General features: G+C 36.2%; 1 protein-coding gene across 1 annotated transcript; it reads left to right on the top strand.

Moving 5' to 3' along the window:
* The first annotated feature begins 490 nt into the window (after positions 1-490).
* LOC106938577 (retinoic acid receptor beta-like) lies at positions 491-20,802 on the top strand. The gene is made up of 8 exons (XM_015020671.1): positions 491-1,441; positions 7,197-7,357; positions 8,337-8,478; positions 12,571-12,737; positions 16,914-17,090; positions 17,841-18,045; positions 18,115-18,273; positions 20,023-20,802. The coding sequence occupies exons 1-8, from the start codon at positions 1,249-1,251 to the stop codon at positions 20,181-20,183; spliced, it is 1,365 nt and encodes a 454-aa protein (XP_014876157.1). The 5' UTR covers positions 491-1,248; the 3' UTR covers positions 20,184-20,802.
* Positions 20,803-23,074: the final 2,272 nt, after the last annotated feature.

Raw genomic sequence — 23,074 nt, forward strand, 5'->3', positions numbered from 1 at the left:
AATAAAACACTTTCTCAAGCAGTGGATTTTAAAGTAAAATATCATTTAATCAGAAAATACACAGAAAATTTTAAAATATTGTCAACATATCTTTAATATAAAATTATAAAAATGTATCCAACATGTCTTTTTGTTTTTGTTTTGTCATTTCCAAAGTGTTTACATTAAAAGGAAAGTAAAGATACAATATTTGATTAAAAAAAACTCCACTGTAACACTGATAGTTTAAGTTTTTCTGGAAGTTAATTTCACACACAACCTTAATATCTTATTTAAGAACCTTCTGCACAATCAAACAAATTTTAACTGAATAAAGCTTGTAGCATTTAATCGGCAGATATGTAACCTAAAACACTTGTTTTAATTGTCCTGTTTTTTTTTTAAATCAAATGTTTAAGATGTGAAACAAAGCCAACAGTTGGATTTTATGATTATTTAAAATATTTTTGTTGTCTAAAGGACTTATATTTGTTTGCTTAATAACAAAATGAATCAAAATATGCTTTCATAAACTCAATTTTAGCTCAAATTTCCTGCCTTTGCGGTCAACTCCAATTCACCTGCTCCTAATTACAGCTAAAACATGGCAAACATAAACCGCTGCATTATGGGTAATGTAGGCATCTGGTTTCCCCTCGATTATCTTGTCGGTGTAAAACAATCCAGAGACGAATGTTTGTTAAATATTTTCGACGTAAATAGGTGGCTTTGATGTTTTCCCACACTGCACTGGTTTGTAGAGGTTTGGTACTGGTTTCCAGAGCCGGTGATGATGTCACACCGAGGCTGGGTCATGTGAAGGGCAGCAGCAAGGAGGTTCACGGAGAGTTCAGCCGCATACATTAGGTAATAGCATCGCACGCCGTGACATAACTAGTGCGAAGCAGGTTGAGTTGAGACATTTATCAATAAAAAAAAAAAAAAGCGGAGATAAGATTAAAAAGTCGTTCGGCAAACTTTGTTATGCAAAACAACCAGCAGACCTGGATGCGTGGAAGCGCCCGGACTCCAGTGCGCACGCTGCGCGCCAATACGCACAGTTTATGAGGAAATTAAAGGTCTGTTCCGGCGCGCACACGTCCCTCATAGTGCGATGCTCCTGCTGCATGGTCTGCGCCTGAACAACCGGCTGTAAACCATAAACCTGCGGAAAGCCAACTGACCGTCGTCACTAACAGGAAGGACTGTGTTTTTTCTTCCTCTTCTTCATGAGGAGAGCATCTTCTCCAGCAGGACTCCGCTAAGGTCATGTTTGACTTCATGGAATTTCAGGTTTTCGGTCCGGGAGAAATCATGGACTTCTACTCGACTTCCAGCCCCGGCTGCGCGCTGCAGGACCTGGATCTGGACCTGGACCCGGACCGGGACCAAGACCGGGATCTGGCAGCGTTCTTCCCGGAGCTGATCGAGTCGGACTGGCCGGAGCATCGGTGCTCGCAATGTAGGTCTAAACACACAAAAAGACGAATAATAAAATAATTTATGTTTTTCTGATGCATATATAAAATATGTGCTGCTTCTTTGCAGTACAGATTATTATTTCCATGCATCAGATTGCGCTGAAAGGGCCTGCAAGTCATTACAAAAAAAATAAATAAAAATGATAATACATATAAATGAGAGTAGGGGGTAATAAAGTAAAATGTGACATATTGATTTATTTGATTTGATTTAATTTTTTTGACAATATATTTGGCTAAAAATGGAAACAAAAAGTGGATATAATGGTTGCACAGGTCTTCTCTTTGTTGGTTGGTATTTTATTTGCATGCCAAATTTATAGCAGTTGTTATTTTTTAACCTTAATTTCTCCTTTATTTTTTAGAAAAATAGCCCAAAGGTACGTTGTGAATGGGGCTTTTCGTATATAACAATCATTTTATATGAAGTGATTTTAAAAACAGAGGAAAACAATATCAATTTTATTAATTATTATGTCTTTGTAAAGCTTCACTTATATGCAAGTTGTTGCCTAAAGCAGTTAATTTAAAATAAAAGAATAAAAACCAGATCCTATTTTTCAAAATTTGATCAAATATGTTTGAAATTGTGACAGTTTATATAAAAAAATGCAGCAAAACACTTTTAGAAATTAGTTTTAAAAGTACAGAAATATTAAGTTTAATCAAAATAAGACATTTGCAGTATTAAACTGTTGGGACAATTTTCCACATCATTAAAATATTTAATATTTTAGTAGAGTAAGAGCTTAAGATGTGTAACTTAATGTGGTTTTTCCAGCTCATGGTCTTATAATCTAATCATAATTTTAAAAATGTGGTTAAAAAGTTTGAAATTGTGAAATTTTATTAAAAACATGCAGCAAAACACATTTAAACAATACACAAACTATTTACAATTAATGACAATAAGACATATACCTCCAAACTGGCTAGCATAAAAATATTTTAGTAGTGTTAAGAGTTTAAGATGTTTCATTTAATTTCCTTTTTATAAGTGAATGAGTGAAACTTTGCTTGTGTTTTTAGTGAATTTGTCTTATAAATATATTTTAAACTCAAAGAAAACTAAATCTCTCTAGATTATCTGTTAAAATCACATAGTTTCATTGTACACTAGAGTAGTGATGAGCAAATGTTATGTAATAATACAAACTGGGCTGCAACTAATGATTATGTTCATTATCAATTAATCTCTTGGTCTAATGATTAATCGATTAATCAGATTTAAAAATGGCACATTTTGCAGATTTTTCTTACATAATATTAGAAATGTGCTTAAAGTTTCAAATAAATAAATAATTCCTTTTGTAAAATAAGACAACAGGATTTTTTTTCGTTCGTTTGATCGTTTGTAGCAAAGGATGCATCTGCAAAATATTCTGCGTAAGGTTGATCTGTTTACATTTTCTTTTCAATTAACCAATTAATAATTCAACTGCAGTTCTGAATTTTGCAGAATTTGATCCAGGTGAAGCTACTTGAGGAGTTCTGGTTAGAACATTTTTACAGAAAAACTTATTTTCTTAATCGTAATGAAAAATGTAAATATTTTTTTTGTTCAGTTTTGTTATTTTCTCCTCAGAGTGTGTTATTCTTTCAGAAAACCTTTTTTTTTATTCTATGTACTCCAGTTACCGACTAACCGATTACTTAATTAGTAGACGGTTATTTCAGTAATCGATTAATCATGATTAATTTGATTAATCGATTCAGCCTTAGCGTGTAATAAACCACTAAGCTGGGATAAATTAGCGGCTGCAGCTTTAAGGGCCGGTCCGGACCCAGAGTGAGGTTTTACCCGCCGTCCGGTTGTTATCTGGTCACTGTGAGCCCTGTCAGTGGAGCAGAGTGTGAATGCGGAGCAGCGCAGATCCATGTGGTGGTCTGCGTTTGGGACGGGGCAGAGCCGGTCAGCTGGGGGTCACCAGCGGGTTCACGGAACGGTCACTGGCTCAGGAGGTGAGAGGAGAGACAGACTGCTTTCCAGTGAAGGTGGAAGTGGGGAACCAGTTCAGCACCAGTTCAGAAAGCATCAACTGTGCAGATCCCAACTGGGAGTAAAATCCAAATGTGTGACATGGTTACTGTCTGGTTCCATAAATCAGGAAGTACAGTTCTACTGAGCTATGAATGGTATGTAAATTAACTTTTAGAAAAGCCTGATTTACTTTAAGTAACCTTCAAACATCTGTAAAAAAAAACAAAAACTGAAAAAAATGTTATATTTCCAATGATTTTTACATTTCACCCTATTTTACAAGTTTTTTTATATGTTTTTATCAAAATATTTAATTCAGATTTCCCATTTTGAAAAAACAGCCATGTACCATTCTGAACAAGATTCTCTTATAGTTACTACATGACAGTAATTACTCTTCTCATATTTTACATCATTTTAGATATATTTAAATTAGATTAATCGTTATTACCTCAGACTTTGTTCAAAGTTTATCATCTTAAATACCAAATTATGTTTTTAAATTGCAATATTATTGAAATTAAATTTAACATAATTTATTTATTAGGCAGGTCTAAAAATTAAAACAGTTGTATTTTGAGATTATTTAGCATGACATTGATGTGAAACGTTTTTAAAAAACTTCAAATCTTCTCACTGTAGAAGCTATAATCATATTTTTTTAAGTCAGTTGCTACGTATTATTGCATCTCTATGCAGGGTTTCCTGCAGCCGTTCATCCAGCAGCCTGCCATGTTTCTGAGATAAGAAATGTTTAAAGTTGACAAGAAGTTTGAAAATATCACTTGATAATTACGTGTTATTGGAAGATTAATGCTTGAATATCGACTATAAGGTCTGAAAAATGCAAACATAAATAAACTAAAATAAATAAGCAATGCTAAGCCTGGTGGGGGCACAAGTAAAAACACGAACTCTTACCAGTCTTTGTTTATTTCTAGTGCGAACCCTTCAGTTCACTTCAAATAAGGCAAAACTAAATTACAAGTAACTTTTCAGCAACACATAGCAGCTCGTTTTAAATCAAAGTTCTGGTTCCACTGCAGATTATTTCACTTTCAACATGGCAAAAATGTTTTGTCATAAATAAAATAATCTGCCAATGGAACTGTAACTTTTTCATCAATATTAAGGAAAAATGTACTTAAAACTATCTCCTGTATCTTTCTGTTACTTCAAGCATGCTGACATATTTGCACTAAAAACTCGACCAAAATCACTTGGCTGGATTTTGTTTTTGCCGTTTCTGTTTTTCTGTTTTGCCTTTGAACAAAATCCCAGAGATTATTTACCAAAGTTCACGCAGCGGCACCTAATCCAAGCGGGGGGTGATTGTTTACCTCCCTCCCTGATCAAATCCCTCCCACGCCGCCTTCATCCTCCTCCTCCTCATCAGTCAGCGCGGCCCGCGGCGTGCTCCGGTATTGTTCTGCGTTGGGGAAACTTTCGGCCCGATGGGGGTCTGACCCGCCGACTGCAGGTTCAGTCAGAGGCCGCGGGTTCAAGGGAACGGAGATGAGCAATTCTTCTCATTTTGTCTCCCTTTTCAGAAGAGCTTTTCTTAGTTTTCTGTTGAGGAGCACAGCAGAGAAGGTGATCAGAAACGCAGGGGAGAGGTCAACCCAAACGAGCCCCGCTGGAGGAGAAAAACCAGGAGGGATGAGTTTTGATCGAACGATGCGAATGAAGACGGCTGCACTGCAAAAACACAAAACCTACCAAGGATCTTTGACCGAGTTTCCAGAGCAGTTATGTTAGTTCACTTAAAATAAGGCAAAATTAATTTACAAGTAACTTTTCAGCAAGACATAGGACCTTGTTTTAAGTAAATAATTGATAAATATAGATTTTTTTTTAATTTACACTAAAACGTAAACCAAAATACTTGGTAAGATTTTGTGTTTTTGCAGTGGTTAATGTTCAGCTTGACCTCAGAATCATTCACCTTCACAGTATTTGGTCAGCTGGGATTCAGTCCAAATTAAAAGCAAACTCGGCAATCATGTAAAGTTTTCCTTCCTATTTTTAGTTTTTAAGCTCATGACTCATTGCCCTACACTGCAAGAAAAACATCTTTAGTATTTTTGTCAAGATTCTCATGTAAACATTTTAAATAAGACAAAAATTAACCTATAAGTAACTTTCCAACAAGACAGGAGCTGATTTTAAGTCAATAATTCCTTAATATTGATGAATATTGGTAGATTATTTCACTAATAACATCAGAAAAATGCCTTGTTTAAGTAAAATAAGCCACCACTGGAACTAATACTTTTACATTAATATTAAAGGATTATTTCATCCACACAAGATTATGTATGTTGCTGAAAAATTAGTTTTATTTTATTTCAAGCATATGAAACTATTTTTCACTAAAAAGTAAACCAGAAATACTTGGTAAGAGTTTGTGTTTTTGCAGTGTATCTGCAGTTATGCTGTTTGTTTTTGTTTGTTTGTTTGTTTTTCAGAAGAAATAAAATGACACACAGCTGCTGCTTTGTGACGCTGTAAGTGAATCATTTATGGAGACAGAGTTCTCACTCTGCTAGGTTTTTCAAAGTCCCACTGTGTAGTTTTATCTTGCTTTGTATGCCAGACAAATAGCTCCACATTTAACGAGTCCAAGCTGCTTGTGAGGCTTAGAGGGGGCAGGAATGTTTTCCTCCGTCGCTGCTTCAGGAGCAGAGATAAAGACTGATGAGATTAGGGTAGATTATAATCCTCCTGCCATGATAGGTAAACAAACTAGAATGTGTCTTTATTTGGTTTAGGCAAAAGACAGAAGCAGTGTGTCTGAAAATAAGTACACCCCATGAACTGGAGTCTACCAGTTAACAATATTAGTAAATTAATTGATTATTATTTCAATAATTGATTAATGACGATTAATCATTACAGCCCCAAATAGAAGAATAGAATAGAAATATCCTTTATTGTCCCACAGTGGGAAACGTCTGTGCAAATAATCTCACACAATATAACAGGATAAATGATAGAAATATTTTACAGTAAGGGCAAAAATTCAACATAAATACCAAGTAATTATAAAACTAGTCCAGAGAAAAGTGCAACTGAGCTGATTAATAAAAAAAAAATACACAAAATATACAAAATATTTACAGTTAATAATAATAAAAACTTTCTTGCTGTACCTGTACAGAAGGAAAGTTGTACAGATGCCAGCATGGATGTAAAACATGTCTGAAAATAACCCCTAAAAACAAAGAGTCGCTATGCATTTAACCAGGATGAATCGATTAATTGTGATTAATCGATTATTGAAATAATGGTGAACTAAAGAAAATGCAATTTGCTGAGAGAACAAGTCAAATCTGTACAAAAGATGTATACATCTTACATTTAAGATAAAAAAACAAACATTTTCTGAATATATGTTTAACCCATAACTCTTAAAGTGACGTAGTTTTAGCTACACCTGGTTCTGATTCGGTAAAACAAATCTCCGATTAATTGATTAATCGATTACTAAAATAACCGTTAGTTGTTTTTCTATGTCATACCACTGCGCACATCCTACCAGAAATCTTTCTAAAGTAAATCCCAAAGGTCCTGGTGAACTTTGACCTCGAGTATTGTCTCCCTGCTGAAAGATTCTTAACTTATCTCTGTTTTTAGTCCCGTGTGAATCACACTGTGTTTTTGTGGAAACATGCTGTGTGTATAAGGTTTGTTCTGCTGAGGATCTTGGTCTCTTCAGCAGTGTTTTTATGGTTGTTGCTCTGTGTGTTTCACAGCAGTGGAAAGCCAGAGCTCCAGCTCCAGCTCCAGTTTGGACGACCTGTTTGCCAGTCCGCTCTCCCCTCCTCCGCCCCCGCGCACCTACAAGCCCTGCTTCGTGTGTCAGGATAAATCATCAGGTTACCACTATGGAGTCAGCGCCTGCGAGGGCTGCAAGGTAACACTTCATTCATTCATTCATTCACTCATTCAACAGCTTCAATTTAACAAAAGTATCATTTGGATGTGGTCTAGTCAAAGCCCAGACCCGCATCTGGTTGAGAATCTGCAGGATGATCTGTGGACAGGAGGCACTAATGTCCAGACAGATCTGGAGCCGAAAGTTGGCTAATTGGGTCAATTTCAATCCCAAAAGATTTCAGTTCAGCTGCACAAGTTACAGGTCACACTGAAGGTGACACCGAGAGGCTTTGGTCTCATTTTTATTCAAAATTCACATTTTGCGTATTTTGTTCTTCTATTTGGATCTAAACTGCGTCTAAAAACAGATCAAGCACTTCAAACAACACCCAGCTGTGTTTTGGCAGTAAGTTAAGGATTTTTGATGTCTGGAAAACGGGCCATTTCAAAAACCTCCCGAATGTTGAGCTACAAAAAAACTGCGCTGTTACCTAGCAACCCCAGTGGAATTCCACCTGTCACCTAGCAACCCACGCTGATCTTCAGCACATCTGGTCAGCTGGTTTTACTTCTGTATGCGCTGTACAATGGCTACTGGAAAAGACAAATGTTTTGTGTTGACCTGTCATTCAGAAACCACTTGCGGCATTCTTGTTGGTTGTGCAGGAGGCTCTATTTCTGCTTTTCAAAGATGTATGTTCAGGGGCTAATAGCAACTTATTTGGATTTAAAGTGATAAGAGCCCCTAAAACAGCTCATTCTGAAAAGATGTCTAAATATGAGGACCAAACAGACTAAATTCTCATTATATAAGGTTGATTGTGTGCAAAAAAAGTAATGAACATGTTTTTCACACATCATAGAGCTATCCTAACATGTTCAATGCAGCACAATAGGCCATAAGGTGTGTGGAGTTTTTGTTCCACTGTAAATTAAACCTTAAAGCATCTGAAGTTCCCACAAGACAACATCAGGTATTTCCTTTGACTGAGATAATCTGTTGTGTGTCTCTGCAGGGTTTCTTCCGCCGCAGCGTGCAGAAAAACATGGTGTACACCTGCCACCGTGACAGAAACTGCATCATCAACAAGATCACCAGGAACCGCTGTCAGTACTGCCGCCTGCAGAAGTGCTTCGCCGTGGGAATGTCCAAAGAGTGTAAGTGTTGGTTTTACTCTGATTCAGCAGAAAGCCCCATAAGAGACTCACTGGGAAAAATAACCTGCAATTCAGGTGTTAAAGTCATGATTTGAAGAATAAATTACATTATAATATATTCCTCTCATTCCAAGTACACTTAAGGCTGATAAAAATACTTTATTGGATTAAACTAAATATGTTTTTAACATCCAAACTGCAGCCAATCAGTCAATGATTCAAGTTGATGCAGGCAGAGAGCAGCTAGAAAAAGCTCTGAAATTTTGAGATTAATCTCAAAATAATTTTTAGGGTGTTAGGACTTCTGAAACTCAGAACTTTCCAGAAAATTTTCTAGAAAATTTCAGAGATTAATCTAAAAATTTCAGAGGTTTTTCCAGCAAGTATTCAACTTCGCAAACTCAGAAATTTTTTCTGTTTTCTTCTACAAAATTTCTGATAATAAAACAATAACATTTCTGAATTTGAAAAGTAAAATATTTGCTAGAAAAAACTCTGAAATTTTGTTCATTTTTTTTTCTAGAAAATTTCTGATATTAATCTCAAAATTTCAGATTTTTTTCTAGCAAAGTTTTGGTTTTTCAAACTAATAAATTTTGTTGGCTTTTCAGAAAATTTCTAGAAAAAACAACAACAAAATTTTAGCGCTTTTCTTACCAAATATTTTACTTTTTATTCTCAGAAATTTTATTGGGGTTTTTTTTCTAGATTTTTTTAAAGCTTAATCTTGACTTTTCAAACTCTGAAATTTTGTTGGTTTTTCTAGAAGATTTAGAAGATTTCTGAGATCAATCTCAAAATTTGTACAGCTTGCAAATTTTAAATTTTTGGAGATAAAAAATTTCCTTGATTTTCTAGAGAATGTGTGCTTTTTGTCAGAAGTTTTAAATGAGATTTATTTCTAATTTGTAACACAACAAAAAGACATTTTCTTCTAGAAAAATTCTGAGAATAATTTCACCATTTCTGAGTCTTATAGCAAATCTTCAGCTTTTGGAGGACAGAAATGTCCTTTCTTTTTCTAGAAAATTTTAGTTTTCTGGCATTAATTTTAATTATAATTTATTTCTAATTTTTAACACAACAATATATTAACACCATATGTATTTCAAGTTATGACATGAAACAGTAGTTTAAATTATAAACATGAAAAAAATAAATACAAAAGAAAAGCCCAAGAAAACATTTCCAATGTTTTCATGAATTTATTCCTTCTTTCCCATCTGCAGTGGTCCTAATCTTCCATCGTAAATGTTAAACATATTTAAAATTTAAACGTTAAGTAACAGAGAGTTGTCTCCATTTACTGAGCAAACACCCATTATTAAGATCAAAAAGCATCAGTTTTCAAAGGATATTTTCCTTTTTTTAAAACCACTCAGAGCTCATTCACGTTCCGAAGCTTCGGCGCATCCAGCCAGAGGAGTTCGTCCTTTCAGCTCCCGTCCCACAGCCGCTCCAACTGTTGCAGGCTTATATAACCTGAACAGTCCACTGAGCAGAAAGCTGAACGTCTCCTCTGTCTGAAACACTCTGCCTGGGTAAAAATGATCAAACATTCAGCCGAGTGGCCCATTTACTGCGCCGCATTCAGGACAGGAAGACGCCAGAGGAGCTTTTGCCCTGAGTCTCGCCTTTCAGGCTGCATGCAGGCTCTCCTGTCCTCTATTGGCTGAGGTTATTAGAGCTGAATGCAGCCCGACATAAAGTGCTACGGACACCATTCAGAAGTGAACACGATTTCCTTTGGACCGTGAATCTACCAGTCAGGACAAAAATATTAGCACTCTGGTAGATTTAGATTCATTATTATTCTTGTATAACCAAGGATTTCATTTGACTTTGAAGACAAATAATCAATCTGTCATCATCTACATTGCTCAAGATGACCTGCTATGCTACCTTAAACAGCTTAGAATATTTGCAAGAATAAACTCAGAAATTTTGAGATTAATCTCAGAAATTTTCTAAAAAAAAAAAACAATTAAATTTCAGTTTGAAAAATCAAATATTTGCAAGAAAAAACTCAGAAATTTTGCTGATTTTATTCCAAGAAAATTTCTGAAATCTCAAAATTTCAGAGTCTGAAAAGTCAAATATTTGCTAGAAAAACTATTTTCCGAAATCTTCTTAAAAAAAAAAAGAAAAAGAAATTTCATAGTTTGAAAAGTTGAATATTAGCTATAAAAAACTGAACATTTTAGATTAGTTTCAGAAATTTTCTAGAAAAACAACATTTCTGGCTTTACAAAGTTAAGTATTTGCCAGAAAAAAAATGAAATTTTGTTGATTTTTTTGTAGAAAATTTCTAAAATTAATCTAAAAATTTCAAAGTTTGAAAAGTTAAATATCTGCTAAAAATATTAAAATTATTATATTATTCTCAAGAATATTCTAGAAGAAAACAAAATTTCTGGGTTTGAATAGTCAAATATTTGCTAGAAAAACGTCAGAAATGTTTAGATTAAATACAAAAACATGCACCGGTCTGAGCAGCGCTGCTCAGTGAACAACCGAAACGTGGAGCTGTGTGATGCAGTGACCTAGAAAACTGAGAATGTGTTACATGGCATGGGGAGGCTGCAGGATCCACCCAGCTTCATTTTCTCATTGTTACTCACCCACATTCAGACATAAACACATTACATAAACACATCACATGTATGAGACAGTTGTACGCCATGTAACTGCTCCCAAGCCGCTCAGCAAGTGTGTAATACGATCGCTGTCTGTTTACCAAATGACTGCTGGATGTAGGGCATCCAGAGCGAGGAGGAGGAAGAGGAGGAGCCGGCGGTTGGAGGGAGGGAGGAAGGTAGAGGCTGAGCTGTTGCGTAATCCAGAGCTTCCCTGACATGTGCGTAGCTGCCTGAGCCAAGTCAGTGGGACGACCCAAAACGTGTCGACACCAAAGCGATTATGAAAGTCTAACCTGGATATTTACCTGGAGGCGAAACGCAGAGACCTGCTTTCACTGACGCAGACGAGAGTTGAGACAAAGCTGAAGGACTAGTTTTAAAAAACATTTCTAGTGTTTAATATAAATGTTTTAAAAATAAATGTATTATTAAGTAAATACGTTATTTATTTATATAAGTAACAAAATAGTTTTCATTTACAAATAAAAATATTTATTTGCTTATGCTTCTTTTTAAAACTTTCTAAATTGAATCTAATTTTAGTAAGTTGTATTTTGTTTCTTCGACTTGCCTCTGGCTGAAAGGATCTATTTAAATAAAGTTTCCTTAGTTAGTTTTGAGTTTGTGTGTAAGGTAATTTTATTTATATCACATTTTCAGCAACGAGGCATTTTAAGGTGCTTTACATGAATTACAGGAATTACAAACAAAACAAAAAAACTGAATAAAAACCAAACAACAACAAAAGTCATTTCTGAACTAATAGGAGTTTCTCTGGATCCTCAGCTTGTTCTAAGGTTTTATTTATAGCAGGTGAGGCTCTGAGTGAACTCTTTAAACAGGAATTGACAGAATAGTTCTGTTGTTTGCCCTTTCAAAAGTTAAGACACAGTCAAGAGGCACAGCACTGTTACCTAGCAACCACAGCCAAACCCAGCCCGTTACCTAGCAACCCACGCTGAGCTCCAGCACATTTAGTCAGCTGGTTTATGGCTGCAGTTGTTGACTTACCTTCCAGAAACCATTTGTTTCATTCTTGTTGGTTGTGCAGGTGGCTCTACTAATGCTTTTCAAAGATGTGCGATTTTATAATTGCAATTCTGTTTGCAGCAATTTTCACATAAAAGTATAAGCGTTGAGTGGGGGCTGTGACCAGTAGCAGATTATTTGGATATAAAGTGACAAGACGCCCTAAAACATCTCATTGTTCTGAAGGAGCTCAACTGACCAAGCAGAAATCTAACTAAGGATAATTTTGAGGAAAAAATTAAATGAATATGATTGTTTAACACTTAGACCTGTCCTAACAGGTTCAAGGAAGCAGAATAGATTTTGTCAGAGGCCTCACAAAATCAGTTCAGGTACCGCAAATGGCCCCCGAGCCACACTTTGAACAACCCTGAATGCTGTATTCTGTTAACATTGTTTCATTCACTTCATCCCTCCTTCCCAGCGGTGAGAAATGACAGAAACAGGCGGAAAGGTAAGAAGGAAGCAGTGAAGATGACCGTCATGGAGACGTACGAGCTGACGGCCGAGCTCGGCCTGATCGTGGAGAAGATCTGCAGGGCGCATCGAGAGACCTTCCCCTCCCTCTGCCAGCTGGGGAAATACACCACAGTGAGTCCAACAGAACGCCTGAATACAAAGAAACATAATAATAATAATAATTACACAAACAGAGAATTACACAGAGAAAATCAAATTAGTTCCTCCATGTCCAGCTGTACATAATTTATTGACTTAAAGATTGGAAGATAGTAGACTCAACTCAAATGTTTTACAGTGTATAATTATATATAGAACCAGTATTTCTTTGTACAAAAAAACAAGACTGAGGTAAAAATGTAAACAACAGGATGGCATTAAGCATATAAAATATCCACAGAAAACACCGAGGGCTGTGAGCCGTCGACCTTTGAACATGTAGAGCTTTTCCTGTTCGGGATTATTGGTTGGACGTCGTGGCGTCTGCTGCGATCCGCTGCAGAGAGGGATTTAAGATAATCGGCATTTAAAGCTCTGCAGATCTGGTCATTATTCAGAGAGCCTCTCGTTTCTGAAAGGTCAGAGCTCAGCGGAAGAGTGGCCGAACAAATGCCTGCTCCTGTCACTTTCTGTCCGAATCACAGCGAGGAAACGCAGCATAATGCAGCAGCAAGAAGGAAAATGTTTCATTTCATTTCCACCCATTCTGCGTCTGTGGACGGCGTAATTCTGATGAGGTCTGGACGTCTAATGATGACGATGGGGACGGGATTCGATCGTGTCTCAGCAGAACAAAGGTCTCACAAATTAAACCTGCGTTGTCCAGACAATGGCGCCTGTCCCTGTGATGGCCCTGATTGGCCGGTCATTAGCCCCCTCGCTGAGCTCATCAGACCCATTCCTTTTTCTGTCTTGAAACTGCTGATTCACGTCACGTCTCCAGATCAAACCGTCAGATCAGTGAACTGGGCGGATTTCAGTTGTTTCCGACTCCAACAATGAAAAATCGCAACATTTCACCAAGTATTTTCGGTCGAGTTTCTTGTGCAAATATCTTGGTACACTAGAATAAAGACAAAACTAAATCACAGGTAACTTTTCAGTGAGACACAGGAGCTTATTTTAGGTTAATAATTCCATCATGCTGATGAAAAAGTCTTTTTATAAGTGAAATAATCTGCAAGTGGAACTATTATCTTTCAAAATCAAAATTAAGGAATTATTTACTTGAAACAAGCTCCTATATGTTGCTGAAAAATTACCTGTAAGTAGATTTTGTATTATTTCAACCATACTAAGATATTTGCACTAGAAACTAAACCAGAAATATTTGGTAAGATTTTGTGTTTTTGCAGCAAAGGAAGCGTCTCGTTTGTTAATTAGTCTTTAAATTAGGCAAACATGCGTAGAGTTGTGTTCAACAACTATGTAATTATTGTTTTTGTTATAATTATACTAAATATAAATGGTTAGAATTGCATTACGTACAACTACAAAATCAGTTGCTAAGTTATAATTACCACAACAAAATAAAATCTATTTTAAATCTGTCTTAAAAAGTAAGTACACTCTTTGATTCAGTTGTAAAAGCCACCTTTAGCAGCAGCATCTCCAAAATTATTTTCTGTTTGATTTTTTTTGTCTGGCCTCATCTGCAAATAGTCAAACATCTAAAGAAACAAATTTTTATGTATTTTGTTTTCTCGTCCACATGAAAACGGCTTAATATTGCCAAAAATGATCAAACTACACTGGCTCTCTGTGTTTGCGTGTGTAAACGACGCATTAAAGTCAATTTATCCACATATTTGCCTCGACACGATTCCCAACCAACATTATGTTGTTTTTTCAATAACTTTATATTCTAATATGCTATTTAAAAGTAGCTAAAACTGTCTTGTAAGCGAATATACAAGCACATCTTTCCTCTCTTAATCAACCACTAAACAGTAGAAGAAAATAAAGACAATCAACAAACGGTGATTTTTGCATTAATTACATCAAATACGAGACGTTTCATGCAACAAATAAGGAGCAGCCACCTCTTTCAGGAAGAGAACGTGTTTCTGTAATCATGACTCACTAATCACAGGGATTCACGTTGCTCTGGAGTGTCCTTTACAAAAACACTGTTCTGTTACATAACTGTGGTTCAGTGAGTCACTGGGAGTGATCGACGCTAAACATAGGAAATGGGATGGGAATGAAACGCTGCTGGACTCGAGCAATGCTTCCTGCTCTGTCACTGTAAAAGTAAAAGATAGTGATCCACATTACTTATTAAATTAGTTTATGAAGCTGCATAGACCAGACAGAATCATTTTTACAGTGCTTTAATAATTTACTTATTTTTAATTGTGGTTTTCTGTCTGCTTTTTAAAAAAAAATCTATCCTTAATTTTAATGACAGATTCTTTATTCTGTATAGAAAAGGCTCACCAGATTCTAGATTTTTTTCTTTTGTAATAGAGGATTCTGTTCCAAAGTCTGAAAATAGAAATAAAGTTTAATTTAACATTGCTGGCTTTCGTAGTAAAACTATTTGTACATATGTAGAAAATAATTTTATTTAGTAGCAGAGGCAGAGGCAAAAGTGTCTTTTTGAATGGAGCAGGTTGCTGGCCCCTGCCCTGTGTGCTTGCAGTAAATTTTAAACGTGACCTTTTGCTTTCTTTACACTACTGCCTTTGTCTGCGTCATATTTGTACGTCATATTTGTGGACTGTGTGACTAATAGTGTCAACAGTATGTGCGTCAAATCATTCAAGTGGAGATTACATTGAAAAAATGTAAAAGTCTAATCTAAAACTACAGGAAAAAGTTGAAGTTGTATTGTTGTCTTTAGAGCTGGGATTGATTTTGAACGTGTTTTATCTTAGCAGGATGTGAATTAATACAAGCAGGAACAAACTTGCCTTGTCATCCACTGTAAACTACTTTTGTGTGATTAGTTCAGTCACACACACCCATGAGTATCAGGAAAGCCTGACAGGTCACAGCACAGTCAGCACTGTTACATAAGTTATTCTGGTATATCCAGGAACATAATAATGCTCCACATGCTTGTGGTTTGTTGTTCTGTGTCAAAAGGGAACATTATTAGACTACTGAATGCCTGGGAATCTTTTAGAAATGACACTTCCTGGTCTGGAATCTCATTGAAATGACACTTCCTGGTCTGGAATCTCATTGGAATTCATTTCATGTGTGAGAATATTATTTATTTAATTTATTTTAATTTTAACAAGGTCAGCTTTTTTATAGACAAAAGAATTCTGCTTGTAGTGAGACATCTTACTGTGTATCTTGCTCACCTCTGTTCACATTAGCTTACAATATGGATTGGCTATTTTCTGACGGTTTCTCTATTTTCTGTTTGATTTTGCCTGGTAGCTGAAATAAACGATATGAATTAGAAGGTGTACTTGATTTATAAGTTAATGCTGAGTTGAACCTATCTTCAACTGAAAAATAGCAGAAGGCTAGCCAATTAGCATCAAACACTGTTACGAAGGTAATGCTAGCTTATAATAGAGCAGAAATTAAAAACATTAAATAGACAAGCTACAAAGACACTAGTTAAATTAGCGCTGAAATTTACATATCAAAGCGTTAGTTTTAACGATATGCATCATCATATATGTTATCATATGTGAATATGTTATATTCTACATAAGTGCCACCAACGGTTCAACGTATTCCTTAGACTCCTTAGCTGCCCAACAAGGTGCCTGATGTAAAACATAGCGATTAACATTAAAGAAAAACAAACAGTATTCCTAGGACATTTATATCATTCCAGTCACCGCGGGCTCTTTACATTTTCCCTCCAAGCAGTCATACTTTTATCACTATTTTAAAGTGATCTTGATAAACATTTCTCTGAAGTTATCATATTGTTTTTCTTTGTATTTTGGCTGCTTAACATCAGTTGCATCTTAAGAGCTTTTTTACCTGTTTTTAAAGTTCAGTGAAAAACAAACAAAAAAGCAAAATACAGTCCTTCAGTGACACAGGTGTACTATTGATCAGGATTTTTTAAAAATTACAAGAACATTTGGCTGTGTTAGAAAGAAAAGCTAAAGAAATAAGTAAGAGAAAAAGTTATAAAGCATTCATAAACCAAAACAACTTTTTCCAACTTCTTACTTTTTACTTAAAATGATGATGCAGGAGGTGTATATCATCTGTTTTTTAAAATCCCAGTAATAATTATACAATGAATTGTTTTTTATTTTTTATAATTTTAAACTCCTCCTGTATCTGTTGGAGGCTGTAAACATCGTTTGCGTTTCCTCTTCCACCCAGAATTCCAGTTCAGACCACCGGATCCAGTTGGACCTCGGGCTGTGGGACAAGTTCAGCGAGCTTGCCACCAAGTGCATCATCAAGGTGGTGGAGTTCGCCAAGAGAGTCCCAGGCTTCACAGGCCTGACCATCGCCGACCAGATCACTCTGCTGAAAGCCGCCTGCCTTGACATCCTGGTAACCAGATCTGATTTATCTGCTTCACACTGAGGGCATTTATTCACCTTCATGTTTAACTGTCATTATCTACGTTTGAAAATGGAGCAAAATGACCAAAAATACCAGTAACCGCTCAATATGACAAATTGTACAAACACACATAACAGCTGCTCATGATTTCTTTCTGATTCTCTGAATAAAACTTAAATTTATGACATGTAAATATGAATAATAAAGGACATATGTCATAATTTTTAGTTTTCACTTGTGTTTTGGCTTAGAGTGAATAATTATATTTAATTTTATATCAGAAAAGGAGGAAGGGTAAAGGAAAGAATAAAGGAGGGAGAAAAAGAATGGAGGAAGGAAGGGAAAGTAGGAAGGAGAAAAGGAAGGGAAGGAAAAAAGAGCAAAAGAAGGAGAAACAGAAGGAACGAAGGAGACGAGGAAGGAAAACTGAGAAAAAGTAAGGGAGGGAAAAGGAAATGAAAGAAAAAGAAAAGGAAGGAAAGAAGGAGACAAGGAGGGAAAAAGGTGAAAGGAAAGAAGAAATGAAGGCAAAACGAAAAAAGGAAATAATGGAAAAAAGAGGAAGGAAGGAATGAAAAAGGAGGAGAAAAAGAAAGAAGGAAGTAGAAAAAGAAGTAAGAAAGGACGGATGGAAATAAAAGAGGGAAGGACAGAATAAGAGAAGGAGGAGAAAATTAATTTAAAATAAATCTTTCTAACTTTGAGTGAGCGGTGACATTTTCCCTCTTCTTGTCTCAGATCCTCAGGATTTGCACTCGCTACACTCCGGACCAGGACACCATGACGTTCTCCGACGGCCTGACTCTGACCCGCAATCAGATCCACAACGCCGGCTTTGGGCCGCTCACCGACCAGGTCTTCACGTTTGCCGGTCAGCTGCTTCCTCTGGAGATGGACGAGACGGAGAGCGGGCTGCTCAGCGCCATCTGCCTCGTCTCCGGAGGTACCGGCCCGTCTCACGTGAGTTACGCTTCGCCGCCGCCTGAGGTAACCCCGTCTCTGTGGCAAACAGATCGCCAGGACCTGGAGGAGCCGTCGAAGGTGGAGGTGCTGCAGGAGCCGCTGCTGGAGGCGCTGAAGATCTACTCGCGGCGGCGCCGACCCAGCATGCCCCTGATGTTCCCCAAAGCCCTGATGAAGATCACCGACCTGCGCAGCATCAGCGCTAAAGGTGAGAACGACCAAAACGTTTAATTCAATCAGGAACCTTCCCCTAGTTTTCTATAACAAATTATGTTACATTTACTTGAGTAACTTAAAAAAAAAAAACTTTTAGGAGTATCTTTACTACATTGTTCTTTTTATTTTTACTTGAGTGATTTTATTATGAAGTATCGCTACTTGTACTTGTTTTCCTAAGGTACCTCAACAGAAAAGAAGATGCATAACTAGAAAGTTTGTCCAAAAGTCTCATATATGTACAACTACAATTTATCCCTATTTTTATTCCAATAGGGACACCTACTGTCAAAGAGGTGAACTGCAGTAAGAGCAGAGCTGGGTAGTAACTACATTTACTTAATTACATTTACTTGAGTAACATTTTTGAAAAAAAAAAAAATTTTAGGAGTATTTTTACTATGCTGTACTTTTTACTTTTACTTTAATAATTTCATTATGAAGTATTTCTACTCTTACTTGAGTTACATTTCTGGATTTTCTACCTACTGAATGAAAAACCAAAAATCCCCCAGACACAAACACACACCTGCAGTTTTTGTTAAAGTTTCATCCGTTTTTTTTATTGAAAAAAACTGATTTGGAAACATTTTCTTTGGCCTGATTTTGTTGTTTTGTAATTATGTTAATTCTAAGAATCATTTTGGTTTTTAAAATTAAAGTCTTCACTTAACTTTATATTTTGGTCCATCTGATTATGTAATTTTTAGATATTAAATGACTGGTAATTTGATCAGTTACTCAATATTTGAGTTTCATTTTTACCAAATACTTTTGACTTTTAGATTTGTTGAAATAGTGCTACTCTTCCTTGAGTAAATTTTTTGGGTACGCTACCCTGTGAATGAGGGTGAATAGCAGCTCTGCGATGTTGACAACCTCTTGGTGAAAATCCTGACAACTCGTTTTGAATGCAGAACATTAGCCGTTGTTAGCTAGTTAGCTAGCTACCGGTAGCCTCAACTGCCAGTGCGACTCAAACTTTTGCCTGACGGAAAAGTCAAGAGAGAAATAAAAATAAATAAATAAAAAAAAAAACTACATGCAATACGAGATGAAACTGTGATTAACATATTTATGGCCAACTTACATTTTTAAAAATACATTTAAGATAGGTTAAGGCCTTAATTTTACATGCCTCAATACAAGGCAACTTAAGGACGCACGGATACGCTGATGTTGATGTTTGTTCTTTTTTTTTAGCCTACTGTATTTTCTGGACTATCTAGCACACCTCAGTATAAGCCGCATCTACAAAGTTATCTAAAAAAAAAAAACTGGAAACGTAAGCCGCTGATATCTCCAACCTCTCTCGGTTTTTCACTTAATAAATCTGCTGGATTTATTAAGGACGCAGCCCTGCGTCTCCAACGCCGAACCATGGATTCATTCACGCCAAGCTTACATACAGCGGCTCTATTTCCCTCCTGTACTGCCAGATTGATAGCATTGACTTAAAAGCTGCATCATATGAACTTCTTCGTGTGGTTTCCATGAGGACGAGGTACGAGTTTGAAAACATTTCTCAGTGGCTGCTAGCACTTCTTTGCTTTCCAATTTTGACTTCCAATGATTCACTTCCTACTAAAGAGCCCCTGGTGGTTGAAGAAAAATCCACATAAAAGCTGCATCGGGCTATACGCCGCTTGATTCAAAGCGTGGGGAAAAAAGTAACAGCTTATAGTCCGAAAAATACCGTAACTTTGAGGTCTATTGAAACGCGTTGTGTGTGTTCCTGCAGGAGCGGAGCGCGTTGTGACGCTGAAGATGGAGATCCCCGGCTCCATGCCTCCTTTGATCGAGGAGATGATGGAGGATCTGCAGAACCTGGAGACCAGCCAGCACTCACACAGCCTCTCCTCTCACTCTCAGCACACACACTGCTCCGGCCTCGCAGTCTGAAGACACCGCAGAACCTTTTCTTCCTCCCCAGAGAGAGATTACTAACGATGTAAAAGTGCAGATGCAGTCCAGAAGGTCACTAGTCTCTTACCTCCGTGAAACGTCCGGGAATATTTCAGAGTTAGATCTGCAGACATGACAAATGAGATTCAGCTTTCACATTAACAACATGGTAGTTGCTGTGAGATGAAATCCTGCTTCGATGGAAGGAACAAGTAGAACGATGCAGTAACGTTATAGTCTCTCTTTTTGTTTTCCTGCAACGTTTTGGCAGGAACCTCATAACCTCTGAGAACCACTCTCAGCTTTTGTTTACCATATCTGGGTCTTACTGTATTTATATTTGCATGATGACTTATTAATTTTTACCTCATTGAATAACGCCGTCAGTATTCGTGTAGAAAGAGAGGGCACATGTGGAAAGGATTTGTTAAAGCTTTTTAGTTTCTTAAGCAGAGGGAAACAAAAAAGGGAAAAGGTTAAACATTTAACTTGTTCCCATATTAATGTAGGGGACATGACAGAGGAAAGAGGACATTTACGTCATCCAAATAGCAAACATGAATTCTTTAACTGACATGTTTTTGTGATGAAACAAAAATAAATCCTGCAAAAACACAAAATCTTAAATATTTTTGTCATGTTTCTGGTGCAACACTTGAAATCAGGCAAAACTTACTTATAAGTAACTTCTCAGCAAAATATAGGAGCTTTTTAAGTCAATAATTTATTAATACTGATGGAAAAATACTAGATTATTTCATTTATAAGACGGGAAATAGGTCTTGTTAAATAATCTGCAATATTCATTATTAATATTAAAAAAAATCATTCTTGCAGGAAAAGTTACTTTCAGGTTAGTTCTGTCTTATTTCAAGTGTACTAAGATATTTGCACAAGCAACTAGACCAAAAATATGTGGTAACATTTTGTATTTTTGCAGTAAAGATAAATAATTTCAAAACTTTTAAAAACTTTAGAGCCAAAAGTTGCAGTAACTTTTCGTCTATGTGTTCACATTCTCTAACTAACAATCAAGTGAATCACATTTTATTTTCATTTCCACATTCAGTTGGACCACAGCTGGGAATGACACGGTTTTTTCCTGTCAGATTTAGTTATGGACTTTGACTAGGCCATCCTAAAACATTGATTTTCCTGTTCAGAAGACATTATTTGGTTGGATGTATCCTCTTCATCTTCAGCTGTTTCAACAGATACCTGAGGTTTATTGGGTTTAAACTGACTAATGTTGGAACCATTCGTACCTTCATTCAATTTAACGAAAAGCTGAAGTTCCATAGATGGGTAAAAATAACTACCACCATGTTTCACTGTGGGTCTGGTGTTCTTTGGTGATGTGCAGTGTTGTTTCTGTGTGAGACGTTTTTAGAATTATGGCACAGAAGTTAACGTTTGATTTTGTTTCATACTTTCTTCTGTAAGGCTTTGAGAAATTTTCCAAATCCAGACATTTGGAAAACAGGAGATTTCTGTTTATGTCTGCCTCCAAACAAATTATTCTGTTTTATCAACAGTCTTGGAGAAATTTCTCTAATGTCACTGCCTGACTATATTTCAATGGTTTCTAATTGCCTCCAAACGTAACGCCGTTTTCTCTGAAGTTCTCATAAAGTCCAGCTAACATTAAAATCCCTTTAAATTCCTGGAGAGACCATATTATAGGATCTGTGCACATTTTAAAATAACATTATTTTACCTTATAGTGCAGCAGGAGTAGCTTTATTGGAAAAAAAAAATAGCCACTGAAAAATTCAACATGGCGGCCATTTTTCAAGATTAAAAATACATTTTTGCACTAAAATCACCAATTAAATTATTGTGTTTGGTGTCAAATCATAGCCAACATATTTTAAACCATAGAAATTATACATATCTTTTATTTCTCTTGTGTTCCTCTTTCTGATGGACATTTTTCAAAATGGTTGTAGTTGAGACGTTTGGACCAAAATTGGCAGCAGTAACCTCTGACCACGAATTCACTAAAGAGTTTAACTACACAAATGTTATTGAAAACTGCTATTTAAAAGTAGCATGTGTGAATTTTTAGATACATAAAAATGTACACATGCTAACTCTAAACTGCTAAATATATGAAAAAAAATTAACGCAAGCTAATGCTAAACCACTAAACACATCAAAATAATTTGCTCTGCTAGTGCTATACTGCTACATTTTAATGCAAGCTAATGCTAAACCGCAAAAACAAAACTTAGAAGCTCACCATTAAGACAATCGATTCTGTCACATCTTCATCGCTAACAGCTAGTTCTCAGTTTCAGTTTTTATGTCTGATTTTGGTTCATATCATCACTTTAAATGACCGAAGTCAAAAACATATGATGCGATAAAGTTCAACCAAGTGGTGAAAATGGATCACATTTTATGGCAATAACTGGTTTTAAAGTCTCAAAAGCGGCGGCCATCCTGAAGCTGAAGTGCCTCATGGGGGAATTTAAAAGGAATACAACAGAAATATTCATACTTGCATCCACAGTTGAAGTATTTTACAGATTTGCTGCACTGTTACTGGTCAGGAAAAGTTTTTGTGGTCGTTGCTAAACGTTGGCCTGACATTTAACGAAGAAGAAAGTAACCAAGTGGTGGAAAAGATTTTGTGTAATTTGAAGAAAAGAAATCCTATAATGGGGAGTCATTATTAAAGGACCGTAGATTAAACATTTAGTAACTTTATCTTCTTTTTAATCTTTAAACGTGGTCACTGAAGGGCAGACCGGCACACACACAGCTGACACCAGATATTTACATTTACATGCTGAAAATGTAGATGATTTCTTGAGATTCTGTTATTTTTCCATTGTGAAAACATGACGGTTTAATAAAGGTGTTTTACACTTTTTATATCCACT

This window comes from Poecilia latipinna, unplaced genomic scaffold (assembly GCF_001443285.1).
Source record: "Poecilia latipinna isolate Pla-1442-1.1 unplaced genomic scaffold, P_latipinna-1.0 Scaffold2631, whole genome shotgun sequence".
NCBI classification, from domain to species: Eukaryota; Metazoa; Chordata; class Actinopteri; order Cyprinodontiformes; family Poeciliidae; genus Poecilia; species Poecilia latipinna.

Bases quoted from the DNA above. Each gene is read 5' to 3' on its own strand.
- LOC106938577 (XM_015020671.1), top strand. From the start codon at position 1,249: ATGTTTGACTTCATGGAATTTCAGGTTTTCGGTCCGGGAGAAATCATG. The intron at 18,046-18,114 runs GTACCGGCCCGT...TGTGGCAAACAG, and splicing joins CATCTGCCTCGTCTCCGGAG to ATCGCCAGGACCTGGAGGAG. The intron at 18,274-20,022 runs GTGAGAACGACC...GTGTTCCTGCAG, and splicing joins GCGCAGCATCAGCGCTAAAG to GAGCGGAGCGCGTTGTGACG.